The sequence below is a fragment of the Cyprinodon tularosa genome, unplaced genomic scaffold, assembly GCF_016077235.1.
Source record: "Cyprinodon tularosa strain WSP-4 unplaced genomic scaffold, ASM1607723v1 ctg270, whole genome shotgun sequence".
Taxonomy (NCBI): Eukaryota; Metazoa; Chordata; class Actinopteri; order Cyprinodontiformes; family Cyprinodontidae; genus Cyprinodon; species Cyprinodon tularosa.
The window spans coordinates 452,544-467,248 of record NW_024038975.1 but is presented as its reverse complement, the minus strand read 5'-3'; the positions used below and the strand labels follow the sequence as shown (position 1 = coordinate 467,248).

The 14,705-nt window shown below is 35.3% G+C and overlaps 1 protein-coding gene across 2 annotated transcripts in view; it reads left to right on the top strand.

Annotated features, from left to right (window-relative positions):
• Window positions 1-12,861, top strand: part of srpx (sushi-repeat containing protein X-linked) — a 32,493-nt gene extending 19,632 nt beyond the window's left edge. For both annotated transcript variants that reach the window (XM_038289707.1, XM_038289705.1), the window contains 6 exons: window positions 2,096-2,222; window positions 2,330-2,451; window positions 3,077-3,256; window positions 4,593-4,726; window positions 12,024-12,145; window positions 12,248-12,861. In XM_038289707.1, the coding sequence (XP_038145635.1) occupies window positions 2,096-2,222; window positions 2,330-2,451; window positions 3,077-3,256; window positions 4,593-4,726; window positions 12,024-12,145; window positions 12,248-12,428 (866 nt within the window). In that variant the 3' untranslated portion in view covers window positions 12,429-12,861. The remainder of the gene's footprint in view (window positions 1-2,095; window positions 2,223-2,329; window positions 2,452-3,076; window positions 3,257-4,592; window positions 4,727-12,023; window positions 12,146-12,247) is intronic.
• The last annotated feature ends 1,844 nt before the right edge of the window (window positions 12,862-14,705 follow it).

Below are 14,705 nucleotides of genomic sequence, written 5' to 3'. Positions count from 1 at the left end.
GATAAGGACAGGAAATGTACATAAAACAAGCTAATGAACAAAAAGTAAGACAGACCATTGGCTGCAGCTGGCATGAGGACATGGACTCAGATAAAATGAGTCTATGTCCTCAATGATTAAAAACTCCTTGTAAGGCACTGATCTGGTACTGTGGGTCTTTAGGAATTAACAAGGGTTCATCTAAATAAGTTTTTTGAACTGATCAGTGACCTTTATTTTCACTTCCAGTCTTAGGTCTATTTTTCTACTATAGTATTTAGTTTGGATATATGAAAGTTACTTATTATAAAAAATAAGACGCAGTAAAAGGAAAACTGAATGAAAACTACATGATCTGAGAAGGATGGAGAATTAAACCACCTGTTTGATCTTCATTTATTAGGTTGTTTTTATTTGGAGCTCCAAATATTGTGGTGATAAGCCTTTTTAGTAATCAGGTGAGAAAACAACATTAATAATAGCAATAATCATCATAATAATCATAATATGTAGGACGAGATTGTATGTGTTTGGAAGGAATTTTGATTGTATTATGTCCCTGTTTTAGATTAGTGTAACAATGATAGAAGAGGAAGAAGATTAAAGGGCTGACAGAAGGAAGACTGAATGAGAGCAGAGGAAAATAGGAACACTGATTGAAAGATCAGTTGAAAAGAAGATAGAAAAATCTACAGAGTAAAAGAGAGAGCAGGCAAAAGTAGGCTAGAAATCAAAGAAGATGGAGAGGGAAGGGAAAAAGGCAGAGAAGACTGAATGACCAGATTGCACTAATATGCACTATCGATTGATTAATTTTATAACTCTAAGGAAAAGGGGGGAGAGGCACATGCCTGGATTTTACACTGGATTTTTGTTGTTTTAATATTAATAAATATGTAAAAAAAAAAAAAAAAAAGAGGAAAGCATCACTGTGACTGTCCCCGTTTCCTAATATAATATGTATTTCTTTTTATCTACGAGCTCAAAATGTTCTCAGATTGGATTTCAGAAATCTGGTCACTTTAAGTAAGAGGTTCTCATATGTAAGGATATGGCATATTTCTAATTGTACTGAAGTTGTTATGCCTATGTGCACATCTTGTTGCTCATTAGCTAGTTTCTGGGCATTTAGGGGTGTGGCTTCTGCTTCAGAGCTAGTCAGTTAATTGGAGTGGAGCCACACAGTTTTTTTTGACCTCTTTTACATTTCTCCTAATCTTCTTTTGTTATTTTATTTCTGATGTATATTTCATACCTGTTTTATTTTAATTTTCGCAGTAAATGGTTGAATCTAATGCGAAGGATCCTGTTTGTTTGTTTGTTTGTTTTTTTTTGTTTGTTTTTTTGCCATCAAGTGGATTACAGAAGGGAAAAGAATGTCAAGCTTATGGCTTCATTACTTAGGAATCTACAAGCAGATTTCTTAGAGTAGAGTTGGAGATATGACGTTCAGTTAATTTGCTACTTCTTTGCCTACAAGGAAGCTCAGATTGAGCTTTTTCTGACTATATAAGTATTTCATGTTTATGTTGCAGTGAAATCTTCTATTAACAAGTTTTTGAATCCACCAACTTTACCCTGGTTTTGTGTGTTTGCTGGGAGCAAATTATCTTCTGGTGTATCAGCTCCAACACAAAGACTAATAAGGCAACAAAGCATGCACACTCACCAAGGCAAATTTGCTTTAGCATTTAGTAGAACATGGATATTTTCAGACTTTTGAATTATTTCATGGAAATTAAGATACATCCTTGCAGACACAGAGAGAGCTTGGGAAAATCAGATGCAGTAAGGGGACAGTGCACACCATCTAAAAAACGGAGCCTACTTTATTTATCATAGCTGAATAATGAGAAACTGCTTATATTTTATGCATTAGCAGCTGAGTTTCCCGGTATATCCTCACTGTACCGACTTACAAAAAATAATCCTACATTTTTATACATTTTACATTCATATCAAGAGTTATAGCTTTAAACATAACAAATATCTTGCCTTTAAAAAAGAGTGGTAAGAAAAAAAGATGATTATAGTTCAGATTAATCTGCTAAGTATTAATGAACTGTCTATTTTCAGGGGTTAAAATAAGACGTATGCCTGTTTTCTTTGATTGTAGATATTGATCCACCCAAAATCAAGTGTCCTAATGTCAAGGACAAGTGGGCAGAACCAGGAAAATTGACAGTGAGAGTGACCTGGGACACACCTGAGGGTTTGGACACTGCAGACGGCATCCTCACAGAGTCAGTCTGATCTTAACTTTTTCAGTCTTTTAACACCTTTTCACTTCAGTGCTCCGAATCAGCTCAAGTTCACAGTGAAAGACTGAAACTGAGCTTGTGCTTTCCAGTGTGATCTTGAAAGGAAAACCATCAAAATCCGAATTTCCAGAGGGTCTCCATAAGATGTCCTACACTGTGTTTGACCGAGCTGGAAACAAAGGATCCTGCCGGTTTACCATCAGAGTGCGAGGTGAGCCTAGAGAACAGGATGCGGAGGGTCTCTTTCTTTTCTTTACTCAGAGAGCTGTGAAAAAAGCAGCTCCAATCTTAATATTTATTTTGTTTTTGCTCTTTTTTCTCAAACGTAAGTCATTCATAACATCAAACTTTCATTAATATCATACACAGATAATCTAACTGAATACAAGGAGCAATTTTTGAAAGAACATTTTAGATTGGCTAACAAAACTCTCCAGCGGGGGTCTAAAAAATTATTTGATGATGATATCACTGATTCATTGTTTTGGGTTGGGAAGCAAAGCACAAAGTAAATATATTGGTTTACGGTTCTATTGAAAATAAAATGCTCTTAAAACCAGATGTTATAGCAATAAACTCCCAAAAAAAGAATGCTCATATGTGAATAATTAGCAAAAATAGCCATGTATCTTTACATGTTTGTCTTAAATTGGATCTTCTAATAAGATAAAATCTCTCCTATAAAAGACAAATTTAAAAAAGAGAAAACCGAGAATCAAAAGACGTTTTTTTTTCCTATTAATATATATGCATTAACAGTCCACATTTCTTTATGTTTCATCTTTAACCTGTTTTCTGTTGGCTGCTGTTTTTTCCTCCATGTCCCCATTACACAGTGCGTCGCTGCAGCCCGCTCTCCCCCCCAGACAATGGTTACATGAAGTGCGACAGCGATGGAGATAACTACGGTGCCACTTGTTATTTCACCTGCACTGGCGGCTATGAGCTGCACGGCAGCGCTGCCAGGGTTTGTCAGTCTGGACTCTCCTGGTCTGGATCAGACACAACATGTGCACGTATGTACTGCTGGCAACTTGATGAACAAATGACAAAAAGCCAACTCTTTTTACTCTTCTTATCCTTTCATTTTGTCTACTTGCATGTTTTCAGTCATAATAATATGACTGAAAACATGTTCAGTTATTTAAATAGAATGTTAAATAAGGGTGACTATAATTCTAATATCTAAATATTTGACTGAGGCCCTCAGAAAGCAATTTTTAACAGACATGTACAGCATGAAAATAGACTACAAATGGAAAGGATTTTTGTCTGTCTGTTCAAACAAGTTCATGCAAAGAGCAGACAAGATGCTCTAAAACATATCAGAAACATTAAAATGTGAATGGTTCTTGTGACTGTTGATGTCTCCTCCACAATCAGAGAGACACTGCACAAGTCCAAGATGTATAAGTGATGCCCAAGGAGAGCTTGGATCTCTAAGAAAACTTGCAGGTCAGACTAAAGCTAGCCTGGAAGAATGCTGAAAAAGAACACAGGTTCTGGAGTAAAGTTGCTATGGACATTAACAGTGAGCATCTATTTTGAAACAACCTAATATATCATGTGGTAAACTTATTTTGTTAACTGTTAAGTCTTTTAAAAATCAATCTAGGCAAACTGAGGAAGCAACAGTTCAGAAAGTTGGAACAAAACATAAGAACCAAGCCTATAATTTTAAGTAGGAGGCTCATACACTCTCCTACTTAATATCTCCTTACTTAGTATTTTTTATAATAACATTTTTATAAGCATATGACATACAAAAAAAAATGCAAATATTATTTCAAAGGTAATTCCTTTGTACGTGACGTACCCATGGTTGATGTTGGATTGTAGAGCAGCTTTTGCTGGAAGGTAAATGGAAAAGTGATGGGTTTTTTCTGACTCATCTCAAGGTTTGTGCCTTTTAAGAATGATCCCTATTGACCAAAAAATGAACCATTTTGTTGTGTAAGGTCATTAGTTTAGCAGACCTAATGAACCAATAGTTCATGAACCGTCACAAAAAGCACAAGAATACCATCCTTCATCAAACTACAACCTAGCCCCTCCTAGTTTGGAAAAGTCCTGAAGCACAAACCCAGTTTCAGACTTTCTCTGCAATGTAACTCGTTTCTGAAACAGCTGTTGCTGGTATAATGTGAGAAGCTCAGTGATGGAGAAAATGGCAGCTTGTCCATCAATTAGAAAAATCCATACTGACTTCATCCTGTTTAACACTTGCACCTGTGAGACAGGAAGAACATCAGCCTTGATTATACCACACCTCACTTTGACGATGTCTTGAAATAAATCTTCACCTCCTTGTCCTCTCTTTCATATCTTGACTTAATTTTTCATTCATCCCAGCCATGAACATTAATGTGGGGGTGCGTACAGCTGCGGCGCTGCTGGAACAGTTCTATGAGAAACGACGGCTCCTCATTATCTCTGCACCGACGGCTGCCAATCACAATTACCGCTTCCAGATGACCAACCTACAGGTGAGGCACAGACTCGCAGCTACTGTGAAGATGACTAAGTTAGATGCAATAACAGAAAAACAACACCAACGAAACGGTCAAGACAACTGCAGGGTATTTGTGTTATCTTGTTTTTTTTCCCCTTAGACATCGAGGCAGGACAAATTAAAAGAATCATAGGGTGTCATCCTGTTGATCAGGAAATGTCTCAGCAATGAATAAATGATACTGACATGCAGCTCAGTGAGAGGTGTCTTTTCCTGTGCTGTTGTTTTCCTTTGGTACGTCAGAAACCATTACATCAAACCTTTCTTTTAAACACCTGACCTTTTAGATTCAGTTTATCATGCAGGACAGTTAGGCAGTACTCTATCCGATTGTTAACAGCATCACCAGTCAGGGGTATTGCTGAACCTCTAGTTGGTTATGAAAGATTACTTCCATATTTCCCAGCATATATTTAGTTATATTTCACTTACTGTATGGGATATGTTTTTTTTTTCTTTTTATTAAAAAATGTTTTCAAATTGATCACAGATTAGGTGTCATTCAATACAGAATAGAAAATGTTTAGGCATTTAAAGACAAATAATTGTCATTCCTAATCCAAAAGTAATATTTTGTTTTAGAGGTACCTGATTAGGTTTTTCTTCTTCTGTTATGTTTCAAAGAGCCATATCAGTTAACCCGGCTGCAAAGCACCAATTAAATCCCTCGGTTCCATGCTCACAGTTGCAGAATTTAAAATTATATTATTCGAGCTTCAGGTTTTAAAGTCTTTGAGTTCAGTGTTTTTTATTTGACTTATGCTGTAAAGTCCATTTTTTATTTATTTCAATTTTAGATGTTAATATTTTTTTTTTTGAAAATGGAGGGGAATTGCTATTTCTGTTATGGTAGATAATAAAACCAACTTAAACTTTTTCAACAAGAAACTGTATTCTGCTAAAGGCAAACGCCCACGCACATACTGTACTATCTCAGGACATTTAAAACTTTACTTAAAAGAAACAAGTAAAGTAAAAGAGTAATTTTTGTGTTTTAATATTTTTTATGTTCTGTTCCCCTTGTAAAAAATGAAAACTCAAACTGTTTAGGAAAGTAAAGTAATTCTTCATGGGTCAGGTTTTCTCATGCACTGAGATCACATGAAATCTTCTTACTGTAATAACAAGAGGATGACTGAGTACAACATCTGTTATTTTCCAAAAAAAAAGAGAAACTGTATATTCCTAAAGCCCTTGGTAATAATTAAAAGCACATATTTACATATCGATGACATCTAAATTAATGTTACGCTCGAAGATCTTTTGGCTTCAGGTTCTTATCTATTCTACTTGGTCTCAAAGGAATAAGACTAGAGTTCGTTTGGGAGACTCTTTTAGGGGATGTTGGAAGAGCAGGTAGAATGGTTAAATGTATGTTTATGAATGTGTTAAAAAAGTGACTTATTTTTTTTGGTTTTGGAAAGAAATCATCACTATATTTTCATCAGTTAAAGTTCGCAATTATACTTCGGGCATATAAAATTATAAACATACATTAAATAGAAGTTGTTATTCATCTCTTATTATATAGAAGACTCCTTGATTACCCCATAAAACAAAAACACTACATCTGAAAACAGCATGAATGTTAGTAAATTAATGTGAATAATTAGGCTCTGCATTTTTGTCATCAGTTTATTTTTAATAGAGAAAAATAAAAAAAAAATGCAAACTTAGAAAATTTTGGGAAACGGTACTCTCACCTGCACCAACATGTAGCCTTATTTGGAGCATGCAAACAGCTATATCGAAAAATTATCTGATTCTTTGGAGCAAACCAGATTCAAATTTTATGTAATATTTGCAGTTTAAGAATTATCCTCCTTGAATAATTTAAAATGTAGAGCTAAATAAGTAATGAAAATAAAAGAGATCTGTATTTTATGCTCAGAAGAGCCTTTCAGAGGTGCAGTTGTTTGCACTGTTGGTTTAGCGTTTGGCATCAGAGGGCTATTAATCCATTTTCATCCTTAAACTGATGACTACCATCCTACCTTCTTCCAAAATGAGCACATTTTGGCACATTTTGCTGGTCCCCACTTCCTTTTCTCCTAACAATTAGGTTTAGTACTAAAGTGTTAACTGAGTTTAGCCTAAGCTTAGGGTGAGGTATGCATTATTGATGGTTAGGTTTAGGGTAATTGTCAGGATTAGAGAGTAGAAAAGGGTTAAAAATAACAATATCAACGGATGTTAATAGGAGTCAACACATGGTCCCTACAAAATAAACTTAGAGGAAAATGTGTTTGTGAATGCACCACGGTTTATATGACATTTGTGTCACTTTGTGTTGCCTCTCACACAATGACTACTGGAGATAGAAAACAATTCCCCTGCCACCCTATAAACATAAAAAAAAGATGAAATATGCTTTAACTGTATTTTCTGAGTGTGAAAATATAGTTTTAATCGTGAGCAGGACTAGTGATAATGGTAATAAAACCCCAGACAATTGAAAAATAAGAGCAGGGACATCTGAAAAAGCATGACTGATTTTTAATAATAATTTATGTAATGGATCCCACACTTTTATAACAATAAATAGTTAAAAAAGTTAATTAATGAAATAGAAGGACTCATAGGTGTTTCTGTCACCTTGCTGAGGTGACTGAAGGAATAATTGCTCAGCCATACAGCTGCCACTTTATCACAGAGAAGGAGCAAACACACCATTATGGTATTATAAATGGTATTATTATGGTACTATCTGGGATCTTTGTGCTAACCTGGATGAAAATAATTATTTGGACCTTAAAGATAACTGCAATGCTTTGTTTTCAGCTGTGTTGTTCATCTTTGCTGTATATGCAATTAAGTGGATGAAATGAGTGTTGACAGTAGTCAGTGTGAATATTTGGAGCAACGTTTTAATTAAATTGTTTTGGACATTTATTTACTCAGCTCTGAGGATGCAGCAGATTGCTTTACATCAGCATCCTTTAAATAAAACTCAATTTCTGGAAAGACAAAGAGAAGATTAGAGCGGTAGAAAAAAAAACTGTTACCAAATCCATGCAAAGGGATACTGATGAGACTTTCCATATAATTGCAATATAATTTTGCTTGATCGACATCTTGTCATACAAAGAAGTCAAAATGTATGACTAAAACAATTATGAAGAACCTATGTTTGATAGTATTTTTAGATATCAATATGGTATCAAAAGAAAATAATTTTCAAACTTAAAGTATCAACAGGATATATATATTTTTTTGTCATTTAGATAAAAACTATCGTACATTTTAAGAAAATGTGTCCATCCTGCTTTTGCAAAAGTTTCTTATTAAATGGTGATTATTTAAAATGACAACATTTCCAATTCAAAGATATTCGTTATATAATTAATTATTTAATCTTGTCAAAAGGAAAGAAGTTTAACTCAGGTGACTGAGAGGAAGATTACAATGTTTGTATACTTTGGTCAATAACTCGTTAGGCCCTGTTGTGTCGCTAACCAGATAAATACACTGTCTGACGAATTGCAAATATATAATAAAGTTGCTGTATTTCACATGTTTTACATTGTGAGAATTTTAAAATGTTTCAAGCCGGTAAAATTAAATTTAAAAAGAATAAATACATTTTAAGTATTGAGCTTACAAGTTTTCCAATTTCCTCACAGGAACTTTAACCTTGGTTTAAAAAAATAAAATAAAAATATGAAAACTGCTGGCTTCCTGTATTTAGCTAATGCTTGTGATCAACCTACAAAGATTTGAATGAGTTACCTCTGATTTAACACATTTATAGCTATGTACAGATTCAAACTGATAGGACTCCTGTTGATTGACTAACTGCTTTTGAATTAACCAAAATTAAATGGGCTAGAATACAGAATTATTTAAAAAAAAGGTTTTAAATTTTGTCAGACAACCACATATGCTGGTGAATATCCAGGTTAATGATATTCCAAAAATGTTAAAGTAAAAAAAAAAAAAAGATCCACTTTTCAGAGGCAGAGGCCAGTATCAGGTGTTGAAGACTAACAAAGACCTCAATGACTCCCCATTCCTAAGGGATTGACCTGTTCTTTCGGTTCATTTTGCATGTTTTCTAATCCATAACAAGGCTTTTGTTGGGCTACTCTATAAAGTCTGGAACTCAAACATTAATCCAGACATTTTGAATTGAAAAAAGCTTCCTGGATGGGAAGCGAACGTCGTCAAACTCGGAAAAGAAGTCCAGTGGTTTGTCCATTCTTTTTGATCCAAGTATTTGTTTTTTATGTTTTAGTAATGTAGTCCTGCACACAAAAGGGAAAACAATACTTAAATGTTTTTATAGGGATGCTTGGTTTAAAAGGAATACCAAATGTAGCTGAAAGATTTTTAGATATACAGGTGCTGGTCATAAAATTAGAATATCATGAAAAAGTAGATTGATTTCAGTAATTCCATTTAAAAAGTGAAACTTGTATATTATATTCATACATTACATACAAACTCATATATTTCAGATGTTTATTTTGTTTAATTTTGATGATTACAAATGACAACAAATGAAAATCTCAAATTCATCATATCAGAAAATTAGAATATTACTGAAGACCAATAAAAACAAAGGATTTATAGAAATGTTGGCCAACTGAAAAGTATGAACATGAAAAGTATGAGCATGTACAGCACTCAGTATTTAGTTGGGCCTCCTTTGGCCTGTATTACTGCAGCAATGCGGCGTGGCATGGAGTCGATCAGTCTGTGGCACTGCTCAGGTGTTATGATAGCCCAGGTTGCTCTAATAGTGGCTTTTAGCTCTTCTGAATTGTTGGGTCTGGTGTATTGCATCTTCTTCTTCACAATACCCCATAGATTTTCTATGGGGTTAAGGTCAGGAGAGTTTGCTGGCCAATTAAGAACAGGGATACCATGGTCCTTCAACCAGGTACTGGTAGCTTTGGCACTGTGTGCAGGTGCCAAGTCCTGTTGGAAAATGAAATCTGCATCTCCAAAAAGTTGGTCAGCTGCAGGAAGCATGAAATGCTCTAAAACTTCCTGGTATGTGGCTGCGTTGACCCTGGACCTCAGAAAACACAATGGACCAACACCAGCAGATGACATGGCACCCCAAACCATCACTGACTGTGGAAACTTTACACTGGACTTCAAGCAAAGGAAATGCAAAATTTACTTTCATCAGAGAACATGACTTTGGACCACTCACCAGCAGTCCAGTCCTGTTTCTCTTTAGCCCAGGCAAGACGCTTCTGACGCTGTCTGTGGTTCAAGAGTGGCTTGACACAAGGAATGCGACAGCAGAAACCCATGTCTGAAACCCCTCATACGTCTGTGTGTGGTGGTTCTTGAAGCACTCACTCCAGCTGCAGTCCACTCTTTGTGAATCTCCCCCACATTTTTGAATGGGTTTTGTTTCACAATCCTCTCCAGGGTGCGGTTATCTCTCTTGCTTGTACACTTTTTTCGACCACATCTTTTCCTTCCCTTCGCCTCTCTATTAATGTGCTTGGACACTGAGCTCTGTGAACAGCCAGCCTCTTTAGCGATGACCTTTTGTGTCTTGCCCTCCTTGTGCAAGGTGTCGATGGTCGTCTTTTGGACAACTGTCAAGTCAGCAGTCTTCCCCATGATTGTGTAGCCTATAGAACTAGACTGAAAGACCATTTAAAGGCTTTTGCAGGTGGTTTGAGTTAATTAGCTGATTAGAGTGTGGCACCAGGGGCCATCAATTTTGAACCTTTTCACAATATTCTAATTTTCTGATATGATGAATTTGAGATTTTCATTTGTTGTCATTTGTAATCATCAAAATTAAACAAAATAAACATCTGAAATATATGAGTTTGTATGTAATGTATGAATATAATATACAAGTTTCACTTTTTAAATGGAATTACTGAAATCAATCTACTTTTTCATGATATTCTAATTTTATGACCAGCACCTGTACAAGAAAACCTTTAATGGAAAAAACCAAAAACAAAACAAACTTCTATTCCAACAAGTCATAAATCACATCATGTGGTTCAATCGAGGAGTATCTTAAATTTTGGGTATTCTTAAAACAAGAGTTGGTTGTTAATATTTTTCCTTGATCAAGATCAAATCATTAGTTCATAGGCAATGCCAATTATTGTTAATTTACTACTATATTATGTGTCGAGTTATTTTGGGGTTTGTCTGCCTGAACTCGACCAGGCTTGGTAAAAAGAAAAACATGAAAAATAAACAGCATACAACACATAACCCAACATTATGTATGTTATGTTATTTCTATCAATGCACATGAAAGGTTTATGTTGTGATCTATTCAATTATTTTTGTTTAAAAAAAGACCTCCCCCTTGAATTAGCAAGATTTTTGCTGTATTGGGATCACCACATGAGGTTCCTGTTTGGGGTTTGACAAAAAAAAAAAAAAAAAAAAAAACAAAAAAAAAAAAAAGATACAAACCAAAAAAAGCCATAAAGCTTTCGTCAGGCAAAATATTTGAAAATGTCTAGATTTCTAAAATTTCCACATTTACAAACTGGCTTAATTCGTAGATTCATATGATGGCACATTTCTGGAACAGAGTCTAAAACCCTGGATGGAGATTTTATTTCAAGGTTTTCATTGTTTTGTGTTGATGCAAAATAATTTTATGGTAAAAATTTCTGAAGCATTAGCTATGGATATGGATGTCATTAAAGCAAGAATTTTGCATCTTGATTTCCTTGCCTCTGCTGGAATGAACTTCTTATAAATATGTATGAGAACAGAAAGTTACACAATCTGAAATTAACCCTGCATAAAGTATAATAAACTCAATCAGGATTGTGTTCAAGTCTATCTTTATTCTATAAAGAAATATTTAATTGATTTATATTCCACTAAACTGTGCTTTATGCATTTTCTACTGTAAGAAAAAAATCAGTATACCAACAAAGTAGTTGCATAGATATAGTTGTAATTTAGTTTTACAGTTGTAATATGGTAATCTGTTTGAATGGGGTTCCTCTACTCCCCTGTAGAAACAGAAATCGGTGTTTGGTCTTTATCCCTGTGTGTCAGCCATCTTGACTTTTTTTTTGCCATTGCAATGATTTTTTGTTTTTGTGCGTGTGGGATGATGCAATAGCTTCCACTAGATTGGACTGTATGCTAGGCCCAGTACTGACGGCAAGTAAATGTAAAGAAACAGCTGCACACTGTAGTGATCACTCTGCATGAAAGGGTTAATAATATCACATCAGCTTCATGATCTGTGCTCCTTTTTATATGTTTTACATCCAGGTGAAACAATAACATAGCTGTGTGTCTTTGACCCTTAACAGCCCGCTCAGTGTGGACTGGACCTGAGACACGTGACGGTTATTGAGCTTGTTGGGATCTACCCGGCACAAGTTGGACGAATTGGGTACAGACTTCTAACGCCTGCACTGGCCCTGCAGCTCAGGTACTAAAACACTTTACACACACCTGCACACCCTGTTGTATAACTTCAGCTAACATGACTTTTTTTTTATCCTTCCTTCTTGCTAACTGATGTGTTTCCTAGGTTACTGCTCAGGATCCCTCAGAGATCGTTCCAAATGGTGCTGGTGGACAAACAAGGCATAGACAAGCAGCGCTATCCATTCCCCATCACAGCAGCTGAATTATTCACCACAATCGACACATTCCCCCTCCGTAAAGACGAGATGGTGTTGCAGCGGGAGGCGGGTCAGACCTGTCAGTAGTAATATAGGAGAGCCCATTCATGGAGCATTGATCTTTTTTTTTCCACAGACAGCTCAGATCATCATTTTCCACCCATATGTCACACACTCCTCTTTCAACTCCTGCCGTATCCATGAGTGTCTTTGTGTTTGTGTGTGTGTGCGAGGGGGGTGTATGTGTATCCGTGTGTCATCAAAGATATCTGCCAAGTTGCTGATCTGAGGCTGGTCTGAACAGATCACGCAGTGTAATCTAGTCACATTGATTCATCTGTGTCATATTGTCATGTTGTATCTTATTTTTTATACATTTTCAGAGCAGAAATATGTTTTACTATTTTGTAAAAAGTAATGTTTGGAGAATTTCTATCCATTCGAATATTTATATCTTACATCTTACTTTTCGCTGTAATTTGAATCTATAAAACTAATAAAAAAAATGAGTAATGCAGAGGTTGTGCTTCTTGGTGGCAATGTTTGTGAGTCAGTTTGGTTTATTTCTGGGGAGAAATCTTCGTCATCTTGATGTCATTCCAGTCCATTTATTTGAAAGATGATTGTGTTTGACTCAGAGATGCACCATAGTTTAAATGGACATGCTCTGTGGTTGGGATAAACACACATTTGTTAAATGCTCTGCTTTTCATTGCAAGGTCATTGCAGTGTCTTGCAAAAGTATTGAAACAATACACCCACAACCTTTTAACATTTTGTCGCATTACATTACAACCAAAAAATTCAATGAATAGGCCAGTTCAAAAGAGACAGCCTAAAAACGGAGACTTGATACAATCCAAAACTGAATTTCAACGGTTAAACCTGAACTAATAAATGAAATGCATTCATTTGAAAATGAATTCTATTAAACTGGATCTGACTTTAATGGGATAAAATTGAAATGATCAGCTTTAAAGGAAAAGTCCAGTCAGCAAGGAATGATCAATGGATCATTATCTATAACTAAAACTAATATGTTCCTGGTGATTTGATTAATTTAACGTTAAAAACATATTATTAAAAAAATAAAAATTGTAATTTTCGTTGCGATAACTGAGTCCAGGACTGGACATTTTTGAGCAAATATAGTAACACCTCACTCCTGACATCTTCAGGCTGTGACGTCAGTGCAGTAAGCTGAAGGCCATTCTCCCCGCTTTACATGCAAAATCAATGCAATCTACTAGATAAGCCTGCAACAACAATTATTTAAGATTTTGAGAGGACTTCACCATTGAAATTCGTGAGAGCTATAGTTACACTGACAATGCCCACATGCATGGCAGTTGGATGTTATAATACATCGTGTAAAAGTGAAAAAAAAATGTATTTCACCTTTCCGATTCATGATCCTCCACGGACGGGTTACTGCGATCCTGGTAGTTAGATTGCCAACTTGAAGAGCGAGGATTTCACATAAACTTCTTGCTAGAGAAAAAACATGTCACATGTAGTCAACATTTCGAGGAATAATGTTTTCAAGATGACTAAGATTATACACCGTTGTGACAAACACCAGATACAGCAGTGGGACTTGCTCAACAGCCAATACGGCACCTTGACATCACCAACCAGTAGGTGGCAGTAGTGCTCTTTGACAAACATGGTCTCCTGTAAAGCACATTCAAATGAAATTACTCTTAATTAAAAAATACTTATTGTTAATTGTACGGTATGTAATAATTTCATATTTTAAAGTACTTTCATAAGTTAGAATTCTGAATATAACCGGACTTTTACTTGAAATTGTAATATACTGCATATATATATATATATATATATATATATATATATATATATATATATATATATATATATATATATATATATATATATATATATATATATATGTATGCTTTCAACATAACACATTACAGAAGCTCAAAGGAGTAAATTAATAGGAGTTTCTTTCATGCTACATTTTTATCTCGTACTGCCGCTCTTCTATAAAGTTCCTGGAGCTCATGGATTGCACATAAAAAATAGGGGGGAAAAAACTGCCAACATAATCAACAAAGTCTGCAAACTGGAACAATTTGTTCAGTTTAGGCGAATGGCCATGTTGTGCAGTACATTTTACATTTTCATAGGATGAGATGAAGAGTGTTCAGACCTTTTAAAAGTTAAATATTTTATAAAGCTCCTTCCCAACTTGACCCTTGAGCTATCTGCTTTATTCCCTGGTCTTCCTGTTGCTGCCTCTGCTCTTGTGATCTGTAACAAACCTCACAGACCTTCCCAGTGTACCTGGATCTATATTGTGTTAAAACTCTTGAGTAAAACAGGCGGATTCTATTTATT